Raw genomic sequence first — 20,354 nt, forward strand, 5'->3', positions numbered from 1 at the left:
GCTGAGTCTCATTCCGCCTTTGCCCCCCACCGCAGGCCAGCCAGCTGGGAGTGTATCGGGCCTTTGTGGATAATTATGAGGTTGCCATGGAGACGGCCGAGAAGTGTTGCCAAGCCAACGCGCAGTTTGCAGAAATCTCAGAGGTGAGCAAGAGGCCGTGGGCCGTGCCTCTCCCTGCATAACGGCTCCCCCAATGGGAGGGGTGGGACTCACCTGGGTTACACCCACAAGGGAGCTGGTGTTGCAGGTTCTGTGGGTCTCTGGGTGGTGAGGCTGGCCAGGAGCCCTGATGCTGGGGGCCCCCCAGGTACATTCCCTTATCAGAGAAATACTTTCCTTCCAAGCAAAATCCTTCCCCCCCCCCCATTACCTGCAAGGTGAGATAGCAGAGGCCAAAAGCCCTCCCCAAACATCTCAGTGGGGCTTGAAGGACCCTTGAGAGCAGACTGAGGTCCAGCACTGCCTGCTCTTTCTCTGGGCTGCAGGGGCTGCTTCCAAGGCACAGGGCCTCCCTGGCTTGCTGAGATTCCAGCTCGTTAGTCTGAGCTGCTCATCAAGCCCCCCGTAAACTGCAGGGGAGAACCTGCATTGTGACAAGAGGCGTAACCTCTGAGCTGTTGCTTTCTGTGCTGGAAGATCATGTGCCTCATCTCGGTTTGGCACGGGAACCAGGCAGCATCTGTTGCCAGACAAGGAACAGCTGGCAAGTCACGATGCAGGCTGGAGAAAGTGAACCTGAGCCTTACGCATCTTTTGCAGAACCTCAAAGCTCGAAGCTCCAAGGATGCAAGAGACCAGACAACAAAAAACTCCTTGGAAAGTAAGTAATAGCAATAGCAGTAGACTTATATACCGCTTCATAGGCCTTTCAGGCCTCTCTAAGCGGTTTACAGAGAGTCAGCATATTGCCCCCAACAATCTGGGTCCTCATTTTACCCACCTCGGAAGGATGGAAGGCTGAGTCAACCCTGAGCCGGTGGGATTTGAACCGCTGACCTGCTGATCTAGCAGTAGCCTGCAGTGCTGCATTTAACCACTGCGCCACCTTGGCTCTTGGGGTGCTGTGTTACCCCACTGGATTCGGGTTTTCTGGACAATAACAGTCCCCCATCCCATCCAGAAGGAGCTCCATATGGGGCCAGGGGTTTCTCTGGGTTTTTTTCTTCTGCAGAGGCCTGTATGAGCAGGGCTGACCGGCTTGGTTCGTTATTGTCTTTTTTTTAAATAAACATCCCAACTTCCCTTATGCAGTTTGTTGTCTGGGTACAAACATTTCTGTGCAACATCGTTCCTTTTTTGCCACATCTTTCACATTCATCTTAACATTATTTTCCTAAGTTTAGTATTATAATATATTGAGCATTTAAACATTATATAAACGTTTTTAAATTTTTTGATCAGCCAAATTGCTGGCTGTTGGAGTGAAGCCCTTGGGATTAACAGTAAAAGGGGACTCAGCTTCCTATAGTCCTCCATGGTGCAGGAGATGGGAAGGGGGGTGGGCAGTAGCAGAGGTGAATTGCAATGGATTGCAGCAGGCATGTTGTCAAAGAAGGCATCTTTTCCCATGAGCTTCTGCTTAGAACCTTTTTCCTCCTCCATTTGGATCATTTTGCTCCCCGGAGAATTGTGTTGCCCTACAGCTTCTAATTTTCCTTTATTTCCCCATAGCTCTCCTCTACAAGCCGGTGGATCGGGTCACACGCAGTACTCTTGTGCTCCATGTAAGTTGCCATGAATATTAATGTAGTTGGCTTTTCTGCTGGAAATTGGAGGGACTGCTTCATTTCAGAGAAATCTATGCACAAGCAAGAAATAACACAAAAGGGTGGAAAGAGTGGCCAGACATGGTGTCTTTTCCACCAGCTGCAGAACACAGGTTAGCAAAGCACAGGTGTTCCCTTCACCTGACATGCTCCATGCAGCATCTTTTTGGCTGAACCTGATGGTTGCTTCATACAGCAGAGTCCAATAGAGGTTGGGTTCCCACAGCACACTGGATCGCATTCAAATGACTCCTGGTTGGCGTAGGAGGGGGGGCAGGAAAGACACCCCGGGAGAAGAAGTTGAATGGAGGTTTGGAAAAACAACGCTGCTGGTAGGAAAAGGAGCTGACTTGAGGTGCTTGGAGCATAAAGGCGCTTGTGCAGCTACTGCTCCATGCAGAACCACAAACAGCTTTACCAGGAGTCCAGCCGTGGAGAATCTCAGGCCTTGATCACTTGTGGAGGTTCTTTCCCTCATCTCTGAGCTGAGGTGAAGCAAGATGCCAACATAACTCTAGTTCTGGGCTCCTGGAGATTCAGCTGCAACTGTCAGAGCAGATTTCAGCAGCCTAGGAGAAGAGAGACATCTGAATGGACAGAGGCCGTGGGACCCCTGAGAGGGAGGTCATGGGCCGGTTCAGGCAGAGCCTGGGCAGCCATCTGTCTGGGATACTCGGTCCCTGCATGAAGGAGGAGGACCTTGGATCTGATGGTTGGTTGTAAGCTTAAGTTAGACAGAAAACCCTCCAGAAGTGAAGCCCCCGTACTGCCAGTGCTGTGCTCTAAGGGTCTTTCTCCTCCCCCACTTCTTGTCAAACAGGATTTGCTGAAGCACACCCCCTCGAGCCACCCCGACTACCTGCTCCTGCAGGACGCCCTGCGCATCTCCCAGAACTTCCTGTCCAGCATCAACGAGGAGATCACACCCAGGAGGCAATCTATGACTGTCCAGAAGGGGGAGGTGAGTGCCCAGCTGGCACCTGGCACCCACTTGCCCAATGAGGTGGGCTGCCTTTTGCCTGGTTAGCAGGACTTCCCAGAAGGGGTGATTGTTTGCAACCTACAAGAGCTCTGAGTGGGCAGGAACCGTGCTGGGACTGGAGACATGCGTCATTCTCCTAGACCAGCTGCCATTTCTATCCCCTTTGGGCTTTGGGTCTTGAGGCCATTCGCTTGGCAGCCTCATCCTTTCTTGCCAACAATAGACTCCTGAAGGACAGTGAGGCCCTCAGCCCAGCAGCACCTGGCAGTCCTTGAGGGAGGAGGCATCCTTGGATGGGGGAATGTAAGCCCACTTGACTCAAACGCGGGACTTACTGAAATGCAGAGATGCAGGCTTGGCTCCGTGCAAGGAGGCCCGTTTCCCCTTTGCAGAGGAGTTTATATGGTGCAGGGGAGAAAGGAATGGAGGGGAGTCTCTCTAAAGGGTGGGCAGCGATGGACTGTTAGGCACAAGAGACAACATACATCATTGTATTAAAAAATATATTTGAGATCGTAACACAACGTCAATTTCAACTCTCTTAACCGCACAAGTTCCCTTTGATCCATCTATGCATTACAACCAAAATTCTTATATACATTTATTGTACACTCTTTCCTCTGCAAATACATGTTCATACACAATTGCATTTCAAATGTTGATTTGCTTTGTTCCATGCCACAAATATTTTTATCCATTTTAAATCTTTCAGATAATTGTAAATGGGACAATCATTGGTAATCACAGTATATCCTTCCGCTATTAATTGTTCTCTTGATTTGATTTTTTAAATTCCACTTGATAATTTTCCAGTAGGTCCCAGTATGTCCAACATTTATCTGCTGTTTTTCTTCTATAATATGGTTCTTGAGCTGAGATCCATAAAAGTGTTTTTGGGTGCAGCCTGGCCAAGAATTCTGTTTTTAAAGCCAGTCTCTGAACCTCTCCTTCCCTTGGACATGTTTTAGAAGAGCTGCTGTGTCAGCACATGGGATAAGCAGTCTTGAAGTCCAGCCAACACTCAGTTCCTCCTCCCTCCAGGCTTCAGCTGTAGGGTTTCTCCACCTTGGCAACTTGAAGAGATGTGGACTTCAACTCATCGAGATGCCTGGAGAATTGTGGGAATTGAAATCCACACCTCTTCAAGCTGCCACGGTGGAGAAATCATGGTTCAGAGAGTTCCTGCGTAAGGTGTCGATGCTTATCTATAGCTCTCTTGAGATTGCAACTGACAGCCTGGAACGTGGCCTTGTGTTTGCTCCAGGCTCTGGGTGCCAAATCGTTGTTACCAAAGAGTCATTTCTGAGTAGCTCTGGAGTGGGGAGGTCTTGGGAATCTGTGGCTAATGCATTTGAAGGATTTTCACCTCAAGAGCAAGAACTGGTTTTCATGCCCTAGAAGAAGGTGGCTTCTTGGCATTCTAGCATCTTTCTCGTCTTTCCAAGTATCACCATAGATCCAAAACTATTGGAGAGTTGAGGGGGCTTGGGGGGGCGGGCTGGTGAACAGAGCAGATGCAGTACTTCTGTGGGCTTCCTGCCCCTCCCTCGCAACCAGAGGAAACCAGTTTTGGCTTTTCTTCGTCCAGACAAGCCTGAACCAATAATAAAGCTGCGGTATTGGTACTTCCTGAAACTCTCTCTATGCTCATTTGCTGCAGGCAGGAAAATTAGAAGTTTTGCATTCTAAACTCCATTTAGCTGAAAAAGTCAGATCTGCAGGCTGTTCTCATTTGCTGCAGCCAGAGCCTGACCCTGCAGCTTTTGAGGGAGGGGACAGGAGAAGCTCTGCTTGCAAGGCACTTTTTTGGAGTTCGGTTACCAATGAAATCTTGGAATGTCGGGCTTGGGGAGTTTTCTATGTTGGTGGCCTCGAAAATGTCTTTAGCCTGCTGGACATCCGTTGGAGCCACTGGATGGCAACCTCCAGGGTGTTTCCTGAAGAGGAATTTGTAGATTAACAGATATTTAACCAGAGATACTTTCCCAAAGCTTGCCTGGAGTGTCTCCTTTTTCACAGAGCTCCAACAGCACTTTTGTCTCCTGCTTCTAACCCTAAAACCTCTTGCTGGCAATAATTTTGAATTGCTGAAAGAGGAAACTTAACAATCGCTGTATAAGCCACCAACCGAATGCTCCAGATCCACCTGGGGCAACTGATTTCAGGAAAGTCTTGCTACTAGTTTAAATCCAGTTGTGTATCCCTTGACACCCAGGGGGCCTTCATTCACTGTGCTTGTTCCTCGGTTGCCCTTCTCCTGCCTGCCCTTGCTGCTGAGAGGGAAACTTCATAGCTTGCCAGATGGGTTGTCCAACCCATTACTTCCTCTTGGCCTGTTGACCAAGGAAGCATGACAGGAGGTGCCCACTGAGAGCCCCGAAAGGAGATTCTGGAAGGGAAGAGCCTGACTTGCTTCTCTTCAGCTCAGGGAACCTGATTCCTCAGAGTGCGGGAATAATGGGTTCACACCATAGGGAAGCAGATTCCATCTGCTGTTTTGTTGTTGTTGTTGTTTAAAAAACTCACAGTCTCTGCCACCCTTCCCTGAAGGGAACAGATACGATAGGCCAGATCCACACACCTCAAACCAGCTTGGTTAGAAAGGCTACCAGTCTCTTGTGGAAGTGAAGTGATAATCAGAAGAAATAACTATTCCTCCTCCTCCTGGAAACACGGGACTTTGGACAGGTTCTGCTTCAAATATTATGGAAATAAAAGATTAAGTAAAGTCTTCATCAGCTTGACTCCCTATAACATCCCTGGATTCTTCCTTGCTGTTTCCTTGGGATGATATGGAAGTGGGGTTTGCCACAGCTTTCTTCCAGGATGTTTTTCAGTCTCCTAGTTGAGCCCCAGGGCCCTGAACATTTTAAAGGGCTTCTTTGAATTTGTTTGGAGCAACTGAAAAAGTGAACCAGGTTGAAGGTGGCTTAACTGACCATAGTAATTTGGGTAAAAAGGACTTCCCCCCCCCCCCAACTTTTCCATTTTAATACTGAACTACCTCTCCCTGGATTTCTTCAGCAGACGAGTCCTTACTGAGCGATCTCAAAGTAATAAAAGTCCCGGGTAAGCAATAAATAGCTTAAGGACAGTCCTGCCTACTTTAGACTTTCTGCCACAAGGAAGGATTTGGACACAGCCTGCCTAAAGGTGATTTTAGTTCCCTTGTTGGGAAATCAGAGAATGCCAAGGTGGAATCCGTGGTGGTTTTCCCCACTTGCGTCTAACCATGGAAGGAACCTGGCCTGGCAGCCCCTCCTTTCCACTGCAGCTCTGTGATGCTGCCTTCCTCTTGTCTGCACCTGGTGAGTGAGAAAGGCTGAAGTCCCCCCCCCTCCCCAGCTGTCCCTCTATTCCTTCCAGATAAAATTCTGATGGTGCCTCCAGGTGTGTAAGATCTCTTAGGCTTTGCCACCTTGGAAGGGAGTCATTGACTGCAGAGAGAAAGGCAGGAGAGGAAGTGCAGTGGGACAGAATACTTCTCAATTGGACAGTGGGGGGGACACACTAGCTTGGCAGGAAGCAAAGATCCTTCGGCAGCTCAGTGATGGCTACTCAGCAGGTGAACCTTTCTCACGTTCCAAAGGCTGACCAAGAAGGTTAGGTTGGGGTGTTGGGCATAATCTTTCTTCCTGGCTCTCCATTTATCTGTGATGTAGAAAGTAGGGCAAGTTCGAAATGACAGTTCCAGGTATTCTCAGCTTGGAGTAAAATATCTGCACTTCTAGAGTTTTGTCTGGAATCTGAGGCATAAACTGGGCAGTTTCAAAGGTACTGAAACCCTTGAGCTTCATAATTGTTTTTAAGTATTACCGACTTGGAAATTATTTCTTTCTGTTGCATTTCAGCCTGGTTTTTTTTTATGGATGGGAAGTTACATAGCAGCATTGAGCATGGAGAGTTGCCGGTGGACAAAAAGTAGTCAAGTTTGGTTTGACTTTCAATTTCAGCATAGGCCTCCGGATCATCAGTTGTTTCAGGCTGCAGGGATTGCCATAGCCTATTGCAGCCTCTGCAAGCCCCATTTGCTGCAAGGAGGTAAATTGCTGGGAGGCAGAGGCCAAAGGGTCGGGGCTGGGTGGTGGGTGGTGCTAAATTCAATGTATAAGATGCACCCAAATTTGCACTCTCTTTTGGGGGGGAAGGTGTGTCATACTCTGAAAAATACGGTACTTCTGAGTCCATCTGAGCTGCTTTGGGGACAAGTTGGGTAGTCAAGTGGTTGCTCTTAACCTGGCATCTCCAGGGTAGCGGCTTCTTAGAGCCGAGGTAGCGCAGTGGTTAAATGCAGCACTGCAGGCTACTTCAGCTGACTGCAGTTCGGCTGTTCAAATCTCACTGGTTCAGGTTGACTCAGCCTTCCATCCTTCCGAGGTGGGTAAAATGAGGACCCGGATTGTTGTTGGGGGCAATATGCTGACTCTGTAAACCGCTTAGAGAGGGCTGAAAGCTCTATGAAGCGGTATATAAGTCTAACTGCTATTGCTATTGCTATTACTCCCGGGGACAGGAGTTGCACTACTCCCTCTTTGCCTATTGGGTCATCTCTTGGCTGCCCTTCTCTGCCTTTTGCTTACATCTTTAGACTCCCTGGTTTAAAAGCTGCTCTGATTAAAAAGCTCAAAATTGAAAAGTTGCCTTGTCATCTTTGCTGAGTTCCTCCATAGTTAGATTATGGTTTTCTGTGGGCCAGTTTTTCCTTTCCCACACTGGCAGAGGTTGCTCTTGGGTGCCCCCTCTAAAAAAGCCAGGCGGGGTGTGGCCTGTTTGTCCCTTCTTTCCTAGCTAATTGGCCTGGCTCCTCTTCTTGACAGCACCGGCAACTCCTGAAGGACAGCTTCATGGTGGAGCTGGTGGAGGGATCTCGGAAGCTGCGTCATGTCTTTCTCTTCACGGATCTTTTCCTTTGTGCCAAGCTTAAGAAGCAGATTGGAGGGTGAGCCCCACCTGGGTGCAGTTATGGGGGAGGGGGGGAATAGAGAAAGAGCTGTGATTGGATGGAAGGAAGGAGGCCTTGAGAGAACCTCCTTGGGGATGGATGCCCAGTGGCCAAAAGAGCACTTCTGAACTATGCCAGGGGTCTCTCTTTCTAAGGGAGAAGGGGGAATTCCACTTTAGATCCAATGTCCTTGGCCATCCCCCAGAGGTTCTACACTTCTGGCCCTGCAGCTTTGAAGTTTATGTGATTTTCTTTGAGGCAGAAATTGCAAATAAAGTTTGCATCATTGGAAAGTTATGCTTTTATGAGGTTTCCAAAAAAATCTCTGCAACTGTCCAGGAGATGCTTCTTTGCAACCAAATCTAGCAAATGTTTATCTGTTTTCCAGTTTTTTTTGGGGGGGGTGTTGGGTTTAAGTGATGGGTTCCCCAAATCCAGGCTGAGGGGTTTCAAGGTAGAGAAGGAGAAAGGGGAGCAGTTTGAAACAGGTGCAAGACCACCACTGCAAGCGGCTCTCCAAAGCAAATGCCTGCGGTTGGCTTCACCGTCTCTTGCTGGGGGCTCTGGGGACGGATGAGGTCAGGGATGAGTCACTCACCTTCATCCTTCTCCCCTTTGCAGGAAGAGCCAGCAGTATGACTGTAAGTGGTACATTCCCCTCTCAGATCTCAGCTTCCAGATGGTGGATGACTCCGAGACGATGCCGAACATCTCTGTTGTGCCAGACGAGGAGCTGGATGCCATGAAGATCAAGATCTCCCAACTCAAGAGCGACATCCAACGTGAAAAGGTAGGAGAAGGGATGTGAAGCTCTTTGGGATGGCAGGCTATCACCTCTTTCCCACTGGACAGACTGACATGCTTAGATTAAAAAAGACTGGTTTTGTTAGGGACTGTGGCTCCTTCATTGTGAAGGCCTAGTGTGAGTTGGATAGCTAAGCACCCTTAAAGCAAACCAGGCAGCTGCACAACTGCTTTATTCTGAGGAGGGTTATCCTAATGGGAGCCCTGCACACCAAGGCGGGGTGGGGGGTGGGGGCTTAGAATAGGCAACTAGGAATGCTGAGCTCATTGGGTGCTGTGGAAACCCTCAACTCTTTAGTGCGACAGACTCCTGTCGTTTTCTTTGTGCTTATGGGTCTGACCATGGAGGCAGGAAAAAATCTCCCTCTGGACTCCGGGCACTTGGATATCAGAGCCCCAATTGCTGCTGTTTCCAGATGACGGAGAAGGAGAACTTGGCCTAAGAAGGCCAGATGGGCTGTGTGGAACCAGACCCCGCTCAAACCCCCTGTCGTTTGAGGAAACAAGAGGTGGGGTCCCCCGCAACCCTCACGTTGTGAAGAGAGGAGAACACAGTCTTTATCTGGGCTTCTCTCCCCCTCAGAAAGCTAACAAGGGAAGCAAGAACTTGGAGAGGTTGAAGAAAAAGCTGTCTGAACAGGAATCCCTGCTTCTCCTGATGTCTCCTAATATGGCCTTCCGAGTGCACAATCGCAATGGCAAAGTGAGTGTCCTCTGGATTTCTAAGCTCCCTCTTCTGGGTTTCTCTCAGAACCCACCTGGGTGGCCCATCATACATGCCTATTTCCCAAGGCAAAGGGTTATTTGCAGAAGCACCTGGAGCCCTTTCCCAGCTCGAGGCAAAGAATGTGGCTTGTGTCTCAGCTTTCTTGAAATGCTGTCACCGCCTCCTGGTACTGCAGCTTTGGTTGGGATTGGTGACTTTCTCTGGCTCGGCCTGCTGAAGACCCGGGCACAGGAAAGGCTGCCTTCAACAGGACGCGGAAGCTGTTTTTCTGATCAGTCGTCCCGGAATTCGGCACCTCAGGGGTTTTTTACATTTCAACAGTCCCTGGCATGGAGTTCCTGAGACACTTTGCTTGCTTCAGCTGGGCTATAGTGCCTCTCAGGCCCCCAGTCAGTCATCTTTGGCTGGGGGGGGGAGGGGATGTGGCACTCTGAACTTCCAGCCAGCCCCCCTCAGGGCTTTGAAAGGAGATATGCTGCAGTAGTCAAGGCTGGTCCTGGGTTTTGGGAATCATATCAGCAGACAGGAGCTTCTCAGCCCCCAGGAGAGATTGACACCCCCATGGCTTTAGCCTTCCATGCAGCCTCTACTCCCTCCCATGTCCAGTCTGCCCGGCTAGAGTGGTTGAAGGTCTCCAGCCTTGAGGTCCTATAGCCAGGAGGAGATGCCACTCTGGAGCAGGGTCATGGAGCTGGCTTGGGTGCCTGGGCGTCCTCAGAGGAAGGGGGGTCCGATAGTCAAGTCCTTGTGGTTGCTGGTCAAGAGATCCGCCTGCCTTCCGTGCTCTCTTTTTCTCTTTATGGTTCTTTTTACTTCATACAGAGGTAGTCCTTGACTTGCAAGAATTGGTTTAGCAACCATTGGGAAATTACCATGGCACTGAAAACAGTGACTTATGGCTGTCCTCACCCTTATAACTGCTGTAGTATTCCCACTGTCATGTGACCAGAATTCAGGTTTTTGGCAACTGGCACAGATTTGTGACGGTTGGGGCAACCCAGGTCACGTGACAGGCCTGTGCAACCTTCCTAACAGCCTCTCAGAAAAGTCAATGGCAGAAGCTGGATTTTCACACAACTCAGTGAGCAACTGCAGTGATGGGCCTAACAAAACAGGTCCTGATAGAACCTCCAGGCCTGAGTGTGGCTGTAGCAATAGCAATAGCCCTTAGACTTATACACCGCTTCACAGTGCTTTCCAACCCTCTCTAAGCGGTTGACAGAGTTGGCCTTTTGCCCCCAATAATCTGGCTCCTCATTTTACCCACCATGGGAGGATGGAAGGCTGAGTCAACTTTGAGCCTGGTGAGATTTGAACTGCCAAATTGCAGGCAGCCGTCAGCCAGCAGAATTTAGCCTGCAGTACTGCACTCTAACCACTGTGCCACCATGGCTCATGTAAGGCAAAGACCGCCAGCATTCCCCAGAAGGATATTAAGTACGCTGATGAATCCATTGCAAATCCTCTGGGTGGAGAATTTGCCCAAAATTTTATGAGTCCCCCAAAGGCCTTCTTGCTTCTCACTTTCTTTCTCACTTGTATACTTTGTGGCTATTATTTCATACTCTTCATTATTGTTTGTGGTGTAGTTTTGCATAGTGGATTATGTAATGGAAAGCTTTACGTATCTTGGGCTCCATGTGTTATACATCATATTTTAGTTCTTTCAGTAAAGCTGAAGCAGAAGAGGCTGACTTATCAGACAGGAAACTTCTAGAGTAGATTTTGGACAAACAGCATTGCTGGATAAAACCATGCAAGGTTTCTCTGTGCTTTCTCCCTCAGAGCTACACCTTCCTCATCTCCTCGGACTACGAACGGGCCGAGTGGCGAGAGATCGTCCGAGAGCAGCAGAAGAAATGTACGTGCCCCCGCAGGATCATCTCCCTGTGGGTTGGCCAGGTGGCACTTGGGGTGTGCCAAGGCCAGTCCTTCTGCCCAGGGAGTGCATCACAGCCCAGTTCCTTGCATGGGCTGGGAAGGGCCAAGGTGGATGTGGCCCCTGTTGCCTGCAGAAGTCTCTCCTAGCGCTTCTCCTTCCACACCGCCTCAAGGGTGGCTCCATGTCTTCCCCCCACACTGGCCTCTTTGCCAAATGGGTCCAGGGCTAAGCCAGGCTTCTTGCTGTGAGGGAAGGCGCCTGGGCCGAAGGCTTTGCACTGTCCGCACAGATAGAAGGGGTGTGTGTGTCCCAGGTGTTTCCGGCAGGATTTCCCAAATCCCAGGATGGTCCTTTCCTGCTTCCAAGCAAAGGAGTCTCCCTGCACCAAGCATGTCAATCTCCTTTCAACTGCAGGCTTCAAAAGCTTTTCGCTGACATCGGTGGAACTCCAGATGCTGACAAATTCTTGTGTGAAGCTTCAGACGGTGCATCACATTCCCCTCACAATTAACAAAGAAGGTGAGTGTGCGAGAAGGACCCGGCCCCCAGCCTTCCCTTGCACTAATCTCTTGCCTGCTTCTCCCACTGCGGAACGGAGCCCGGTTCCATGCGCCCAGCCCCTGCGGTGACTTTTGGAGCATGAGGTCAGGGGGGCTCCTGGACTGAGGGGGACTGGGCGGAAGGGGGGGGGTCAGGCCTTAGGAAGTGGCCCTCCTCCCTCTCTGTGGTTCTGAAGGCCCCTCCCTGCGATCCCTGGAAAGAGTTTGGTGCTGTCTGATGAGAAACAACTTTTCTACTACAGGTAATTCTCTACTTACAACCATTTGTTTAGGGACTATTCAAACTTACAACAGCACTGAAAAAGTGATTTACAACCAGTCCTCATATTCAAGACCTCTGCAACATCCCTGCGGTCACACAATCAAAATTTGGACACTGGGCAACCGGCATGTCTTTGAGACAGTTGACATGGTTGCCGTTTGTGGTCTTCCCAACAAGCAAACTTAACGGGGAAAGCTGGATTCACTTAGCAACCACGTAATTTACAACATGCATGGTGATTTGCTTAATGGCCAGCAAAAAAAAGTCATGAAATTGGATTTGATACAGTTAGTGGCCACCTCGCTTAATAGCAGTGGTTCCAATCCCAATGGCCAATGGAAGTTTAGGACTACCTGTAACCTGATCAGTGGATTTGGAAAGGGATTTCAAAAAGTTTGTTTGGAACAATTGGAAGACTAAAATTGATAGAACTAAATTGATGCTTCCTAGGTTTCTCAAGCACCAACATCACGGTTATCCAACTGGCTGCTCCGAATGTGTGAATCTCCTCCCCCCCCCCCCCACTCATGCAGAATTGTCGCCTTGCTCTGGGGAGCCCCATGGAGCTGCCCTGATCATTCCTTCTTTCTTTCTGAGACAGATGACGAACCTTCCGGCCTCTATGGATTCCTGAATGTGATTGTCCATTCGGCCACTGGCTTCAAGCAGAGCTCCAGTGAGTGTAGATGCTCGGCAGGTGTGCCAGTGGGACGGAAAGCCCCCCTCGGTGCTTAAAATTGGGCCTGAGTTAAAGGTCTGGCTTACAATCCCAGGGGGGGGCAGGGGGCGGGGGGGGGCTCAGTGCAAGAAGGCCCATGGAAGGTGCCCGAGGAGCGACGTTCCCTCCTGATCCAAGGGCTGCCCAGTGTGCCCTGTTGGCAGAGACCCCCTGCAGCCCCAGGGGACCCTTACTGGAGCTGTGGCTTCTGTCTCTTCCACAGGCTTGTACTGCACCCTGGAAGTGGATTCCTTCGGCTACTTTGTGAACAAGGCCAAAACGAGAGTTTACAGAGACACTGCAGAGCCCAACTGGAACGAGGTAGGTGGGAGCAGTGCTGGGGGGTCTATGCACTTATGTGGCTGAGCTTTCAGGCACCTCCTCCTTGCCTTATGCCCTGGCTTGGGGGGGGGACTTTTGGGGTTCAGATGGACCTAAGAAATCCTCCCTTGGATGGCGGGAAGTAGGGGGGGGGCAGCAGCCCCTCTCCAAATGGGGAGCACTGCAGAATAAGAGCCATTTGTACACTAAGGCACCAAAATGTTTGGTTTTGTAAGGAAAACTGGGAAGGCTGCTTTACAGATCAATTACTCTTCAGAATAAATGGATCTAGTATTGCATTAGATCTAACCCAGTATTGAGTTGTGGGGGATGGGGACAGTTTCAGGACAATAAATGAGCTAGTACTATGGTAAATATGAATTAAATAAGTGAATAAAATAATTGGGTGATATATCTTCTAAAAATCTTTATTTTATCCATGTTTGTATATCGAGCTCCTGTCAAAATGATGGTTCTTTTCTAAGTTTGCATTGTAATTTTATTTTTCTCAAACCACTTTTATCGTGATTTAAGAAAATGCATTTCGTAACCAGTCCTGAAAGGGAGTAACTGACTTCTGCTCCTTGCTCAGAAAAAGGGCTGCTTGTGAGCTGTGTTGGAAGACATAGCACACTCGATCTCAGGTTCCCTGGGGCGCCTGGGAAGGAAAGAGCTGTGCCGAGGGTGTTTGAAGGACTTTGGATGTAGCAGTGAATCTTGGAAAGAAAGCCGCAAAGAATTGGCAGAATATCCCAATTTGAGGCCGGCGCAGTGCAAGGACCTCCCAAAGGCTTTGAAGGAGTTTCCTTGGCTGTTCTTTCCTGTCCAGAGTTTGTGGTCTCAAAGGTCATTGTAGGGTCTTCTGAAATGAGAGTTTGTGGGGGCTGAAACGCAGGCACAAGGCCTTTCTGTCAGTGAAAGGAAAGACCAGCCTGAGCCCTATTACCCATGGCTCCTTCCTCCTTCCCTGCAGGAGTTTGAGATAGAACTGGAGGGCTCCCAGACTCTGCGCATCCTGTGCTACGAGAAGTGCTACCACAAGAGCAAGCTCACCAAAGAAGACGGCGAGACCACCGACCGCATTATGGGCAAAGGCCAAATCCAGGTTGGGGGGGGGGACTGCCTTGTGGGGGGAAGCTGTTGACCTTGGAACTGCACACCAATGAGGAATGGGTGCATTCAATTTCCACTTAGCCTGAAATGAAAATCACATATACAGGTAGTCCTTGACATACAACCATAATTGAGCCCAGAAGTACAGTCGTACATTGTGGCTGTTGTTAAGTGGGTCATTGGGGGACCAATAAGATTTTACAACACTTCTTGATAGGTGCCATTAAGCATATCACCATGGCTGTTAAGTGAACCTGCAGTGAATCCTTATGTGAATGCCACAGTTATTAAGCAGAGAGGCGTTTTTTGCCAGAAATCAGAAGTGAATTCCAGTTTTGAGCAAAAAGCTTCATAAATCACAGGGCCCTGCAAATGGCTGTACATCCAGCACCCCAAATGTGATTGCATGTCCATGGGGGGGGAGGGGAGGCTGTCATAACCTCAAATCTGGATTGCAAGTATGTTTTTGGGGTCCACCCTAACTTCAAAGAGTCATAAGTCAAGGACTATGTATTCTTGGCTTATGTCGCCATTGTTTATGTCATATTCCCCGCCTCAGATTGAAAGTCTGCACTTTTGTAGGGAGGCTTTGGGGGTCACTCTTTTTTTTTTTTTTTTGAATTTTTATTTTATACACATAAGCACATCAACAGAACACATAAACACCTTAACAAAAATAACCACATAACTTAAAAACAACATAGGAACAATAAGTTCCATCGTATATCATACAGCAGTTCCGAATCGGTTTCTTTGCAGTTAGTGTTTTCCTTTCTATACATTTCTATCTTGCGTTCATAATCTCGTTATTCATTATCCATTTTTATATACATTTATTTATTTATACTTAGCTACTTATGATCAAGTATTATTTACCTATATTGTGCTTTATATTTTTACTGTCATCTATTCTCTTACATGCAGTTCTAGGTATACATTCACATAGTTATTCTTTTTCTTTGCCATTCTTATATTATTATTATTCCATTTAGAAGGATATAAGGTATAATTTGGAATGTATTGTTTACCATCCTTCACACCTGCTATGACACCACCTTATTTTCTCTTTCTTTTCTTTTCTCCCTCCCTTCCTTCTCCACTTCCTTCCTTCCTCCTCTCCTTCCCCTTCTTCCTTCCCTTGCTTCTCCCCTACTCCTACCCTCTGTCTTCTCGTTCCCACCCTCTCTCCTTCTCTTTTTCTCTCTTCCTCCCTCCTCTCCTTCTCTTTCTCTCCCTCCCATCCACCTCTCCTAACCTCTTTCTTCTTCCCCTACCTCTCCTCCACATCTCACCTTATTTTCTCTTTCTTTTCTTTTCTCCCTCCCTTCCTTCTCTACTTCCTTCCTTCCTCCTCTCCTTCCCCTTCTTCCTTCCCTTACTTCTCCCCTACTTCTCCCCTCTTTCTTCTCCTTCCTACCCTCTCTCCTTCTCTTTTTCTCTCTTCCTCCCTCCTCTCCTTCTCTTTCTCTCCCTCCACCCACCTCTCCTTACTTCTTTCTTCTTCCCCTACCTCTCCTTCACATTTCTTCTTCCTCTCCTCTCTCTCTCTTTCCCACCCTCTACTTCTTTCCTTCGTCCCTCCATTCTCTACTTCCTTCCTCCCCTCCTTTCCTTCCTTCTTCCCTTCCTTTCTTTTTCTATTGTTATAGGTGTCTCTTTCAAATCCAGTTTGTTTTCTTGAGGGTGTTATTTCCACAAGTCCATTTTTTTTCATATCATTTCCTTTTTTCTCTATCATTCTACAGTCTATATGCCAGCTATCATCCTGATTTGATTTCACCAATCATGACCCCCTTGTTTTACTCATAATTATTATTTTTGAGAGTTGTTCTATTCTTTCATTGCTTTTTATTTCTTTGCTCCATTCATCTATACCAATTAACCCATATCTGGTCTACTTTCAATTTCTTAGGAATATTAAACATCTGGGCTCTTTTTTTTTTAGTGCATTCAGTCCATTCAAGTTTATCGACATAATTGTTATTTCTTGATCCATCTTTAGTTGAGATTGTTTCTTTTACTTCTAGTTTGTATCTGACTTTTCCCTCTCGTGCCTTCCTTCTCTGCTCTCTCTCTTTCTTGCTTCTGTTCTCTCCTGCTTCTTTCGCTGTCTTCTGATGTTTCTTCCACTTCACCTCTGTATTCTAGTTCCTCTTTGCTTCCTTGTTTTCCTTCCCTATTACAGTGTTCTTCATAGAATTTGTGTGCTTCTTCTAAATTTTCTATCGTATATCTTTTTCCTTGCCAAGATACCAGAACCCCTTCTGGTACCAGCCATCTGTACATTATTCTGTTTTTATTCAACTCGTTTGTTAAAAATTGGTATTGCCTACGTTGTTCCCGGATTCTCCGTGGGATCTGTTTAAGCGTGGTCAGTTCTTTTCCCTGTAGTATAATCGTCTCTTCTCTGGTTTTTTTGTACACTTCATCTCTGGCAGTTTTCTTAGCGAATCTTACATGTACTTCTCTCGGGAGCCTATGTCTCCTTGCATAATTAGTATTCACCCTGTAAGCCTCATCAATAATTCCTCTCACTTCCTGTTCTGTTTTTTGCAGAAATTCAGTAAGGATATTAATCATTTTTCCTTTCAGATCTTCCTCCTCTTCTGGTATGTTTTGAAATCTTAGGTAGAATGCTGCTTTTTCGTTTTCGAGTTGCATTATTGACAATTCCAATTCTTTATTAAGTTGCCTATATTCTATTTCCATTTTCCCCATCTTCTGATCTGAGTGTTGTATTTTTTCTTCCATACATTGGATTTTCTGTTCGTTGATTGTTAAGGCATTCTGTATCTTTTCAACTTTATTGTCTACATTTTTGATTGTTCCTTTCAATTCTCCCATTTCATTTTTTAATTCTTCATGATTTTTCCTTGTCTCTACTTGACTTATAGCCAAGGTCTCCTGTATCATCTGGAGCATCGATTGCATGTTTTTCTTTTTTTTTTTTATTAAATGTTTTTTAATTTTAGTTTAAAATGGGTACAGCATCTTTCTTAATATATCAATCAATTACAGATAAGTTTTGGTACATCTCCTCCACAGTCAACCAACATAACTCATATTAACTCAAGCATTATTATATATCCATTTTCATTTAACTGTGATTATTATTTAGAAATATTGGTGGGAGTAATAATCTTGAACAAAAATCAAAAAAAAAGAAAAAAAAAGGACAAATAGAAAATTAAAATTAAAATAAAAGATAGTAAATAATACAAAAAAAAGACAAAAACGACAATCAGGAAAACAAAACAAAACACAAGTGTCTACTATGAAAAAAAAAAGTATATCAACTGATTACAACATGTTTTGGTGCTTCTCTTCCGTTAATTCATATTAATTCAAATATCTTAACTCGAATATTTACCATATCAACATCATTATACCTTCAGTTTTAATTATTATGGTTATTTAAACATCCTTCATCCTTAGCTATGCTAAAGAATTAGTCCATAACACATGCTGGCAATTCATTTACTTATTTGTAAAATCCTCTATTATCATCAAATCCTCATATCCTATTTTAGCTAAACATCCATAATATTCAATTATATCATATATCATAACATTTTCCCAGTATTGATTAACATTTGATTGTATGAATTTTATTTGGTTTTTTAATAGTGATAATTATTGTAGTTAATACTCTTTATGTATAGTCTAAAGGTGTTTTCTCATATCCAATTGTTAGTTATCATATCAACTCCACATTATATACATTACTATCAATATCAATTATTATTCAGCTATATCTGTTACAAGAAAAAGCAATTAGGTTTAACTAGTTTTCAATTGTATTCATCAATCTATCAGCCAGTTCCAAATTATATATATTGCTATCCATATCAGTCATTATTCAGCTATATCTATTACAAATTGAAGTAATCCGATTTAGCTAATTTTAAGTTGTATTCTCCCATCTGTCAGCCTGTGTCCCTCCAACAACGAGATTTCCTCAGTCCAATAGCCATTCGTTGGATAAGTTTACCAAATGTTTCCATAAGCAAATCCAAACAAAAATATTTCGGCACCTTTGGATTCTGAATGTCGGCGATGAAATAATAATGTTGTCCTAGGCTTATAAAATTTCCCAAATTAACTTTAATTCTCAAGGGTGGATTTTCCATTCCTCCTGCACTCTGTCTCTTTAAATGAGTCGTCTTTATAGCTCCCCCACTCCTCTCTTCCTCTGAGATAGACCAGACACCATTTCTCACATTTTCCATTTGTGTTTCAGGAACATTTAAGCATTCAACGATCTCAGTTTTAGCTTCATATTTTATAATCAGTTGATCCAGTTTTCTTTCCAGTTTTTGATAAGAATCAAAAAGTCCTCTACACGCAGAAAAAAGAGCCTGAAATGAAATCTTAGAGGTATTTTGGGACGCCATGATGTGTCGTAGTTAAAAATTAGAAGCTCTCTTTTTTTTTCCCCACCGGCTTCGAAGTACTTTTTTTTAGTCTCTTACAGGCTGTCAATCTTATCTAGTTGTAAACAGAACTAGGTAGTAAAGTAATAAAAATGTCGAATCGTGACGAGCTAATTAGTAGGAGATAAGTTTTACGATCCACTTAGGGAGATTCAGAGGGGGGAGGATGTCGCGGAGTTTCTTGAAGCATTTAAGAAGTAAAGTAACCACCAGTCATAAATCCATTAGAATAAGCCAATTCGCCGCTAAATCTTCCTGTTCTTTGGTTTCAATTAGCTTAATTTTTTAACACGAACACCCTATTCTTATATCAATAAATGTGTCTCAGTTTTGTTGGTTGTTCAATATTCAGTTCTAATAATTAGTCTCTCTAAGTCACTCTCTCTTTAGTGTCAGTGTTAATGTCCACGAAGCAAAGACAGACCTCTATTTCTTGTCTCTGGTACTGCTCCTAGTCAGCTCAATATCAAATACTTTAAAAATTCAACCCAGCGGCAGAAGAATTGGTAAGCAGAAAAAAAGGGAACTCGGTTCCAAATCCTTCTGGCAAATTTTATCCCCTGAAGTCCATGTCGGGATTTTGTTCTTACTGTGGCTGATCTTACGGTTCTTGCGGCTGTCCCTTCCTGTCCATTCTAACTCAGCCTCTTTGCACCGCTTCTTTTTGGCAAAATTAAACTGTAAAAAATAGCCTCTCTCCCGGCTCCTTCTTCTCTCAGCTCACCTACTTTGCCAGTTTCGCGTTGCTTTCCTCTCTGGATTGTCGGCAATAATAACAAGCACCCGAATTTGTCTGCTTCTATTTCTGTTTCTTCCTTCTATGCGGCCGCCATTGCTCAGTCCTAACCAGATGGTAGGATATTTCTTCGTCCGTTTAGTAGGGTTTCTCCTATGTGCCGGGGGATTTGCCTTACCACCCCGGCGTCTGCAGAATATCCCCTTTGATATGTTGGTCTCTTCGAGATCAGCAGTGCTCCAAAAGTGAGCCCACACGAAGAAATTAGAGTTAGGGGTTAGAGGAGCTCCCTTATCCCGCTCTAGGCACAGTGACATCACCACCCGGAAGCCTGGGGTCACTCTTAACTTTCCAGCCTTCCAGAGTTTCCCCCCAAAACCTGACTTTTCCACTTCCTTCCATATGTTGGGGTGCGTAGAGAGAGGAATGCAGACCTCCCTTTCAGGCAGGTGGCTTTTTTTTTATTTTTATAAATAATATTTTATTTCCATTTTCATAACACACACATGTATACTATACATAGCCAATATCATATAGTATTAAATAATAATTACATCAGTTCCTCTTGTCAACAATGCCCCAGAAAATAGAAACCCATTATAGCTCTTCTGCTCTCCATACACCTCTTTCTTCTACCACCCTCCAACTTTCTATCTTCCCTCCATCATCCTTTTCTACTCTACTTCCCCTCCCTTTCTGCTGCTCCTCTCTCTACAATCCACTCCTCCTTATCCTTCTCATCTTACCCTCTTACCCTCTCTCCTATCCTTCTCTACCCATCTTTCTTCTTTCCCACTCCTCCTCTCCAGGCAGGTGGCTTTTGAATGATTGTTGGCTGTAGTAGGATTTGCAAATTCAGCATTTCTGCATTGCTTTATTTAGCATTTGATGCATTGTGAGAATAATCAGAGTAGTTTTTAATTCTCTGCACAGAACCTGATTGTGCCTGGAAAACTGCCCCCTCTTCAGCTACCTCTCATTCAGCCTGAGCTTCTTGTCTCTTCAAAGGAGACCTTGGAGATAGCATCCACCCATTGTTTTGGGCACTGCCAAATGTCTGGAATGGGATGCAAAGGGGGAGGCAGGAGACCTCTGGCAATTTTGTGCA

The 20,354-nt window shown here is 45.9% G+C and overlaps 1 protein-coding gene across 1 annotated transcript in view; it reads left to right on the plus strand.

Moving 5' to 3' along the window:
• The window catches only part of BCR (BCR activator of RhoGEF and GTPase), a 111,607-nt gene that overhangs the window by 55,160 nt on the left and 36,093 nt on the right, over nucleotides 1–20,354 (plus strand). The window contains exons 5-16 of the mRNA XM_014070014.2: nucleotides 36–143; nucleotides 760–820; nucleotides 1,672–1,724; nucleotides 2,587–2,727; nucleotides 7,566–7,687; nucleotides 8,312–8,480; nucleotides 9,078–9,197; nucleotides 11,007–11,082; nucleotides 11,518–11,622; nucleotides 12,527–12,601; nucleotides 12,867–12,964; nucleotides 13,938–14,069. Coding sequence (XP_013925489.2) covers nucleotides 36–143; nucleotides 760–820; nucleotides 1,672–1,724; nucleotides 2,587–2,727; nucleotides 7,566–7,687; nucleotides 8,312–8,480; nucleotides 9,078–9,197; nucleotides 11,007–11,082; nucleotides 11,518–11,622; nucleotides 12,527–12,601; nucleotides 12,867–12,964; nucleotides 13,938–14,069 — 1,260 coding nt within the window. The remainder of the gene's footprint in view (nucleotides 1–35; nucleotides 144–759; nucleotides 821–1,671; nucleotides 1,725–2,586; nucleotides 2,728–7,565; nucleotides 7,688–8,311; nucleotides 8,481–9,077; nucleotides 9,198–11,006; nucleotides 11,083–11,517; nucleotides 11,623–12,526; nucleotides 12,602–12,866; nucleotides 12,965–13,937; nucleotides 14,070–20,354) is intronic.

This window comes from Thamnophis sirtalis, unplaced genomic scaffold (assembly GCF_051295495.1).
Source record: "Thamnophis sirtalis isolate CommonGarterSnake01/CBP01778 unplaced genomic scaffold, rThaSir2_p1.2 scaffold_2, whole genome shotgun sequence".
Lineage (NCBI taxonomy): Eukaryota > Metazoa > Chordata > Lepidosauria > Squamata > Natricidae > Thamnophis > Thamnophis sirtalis.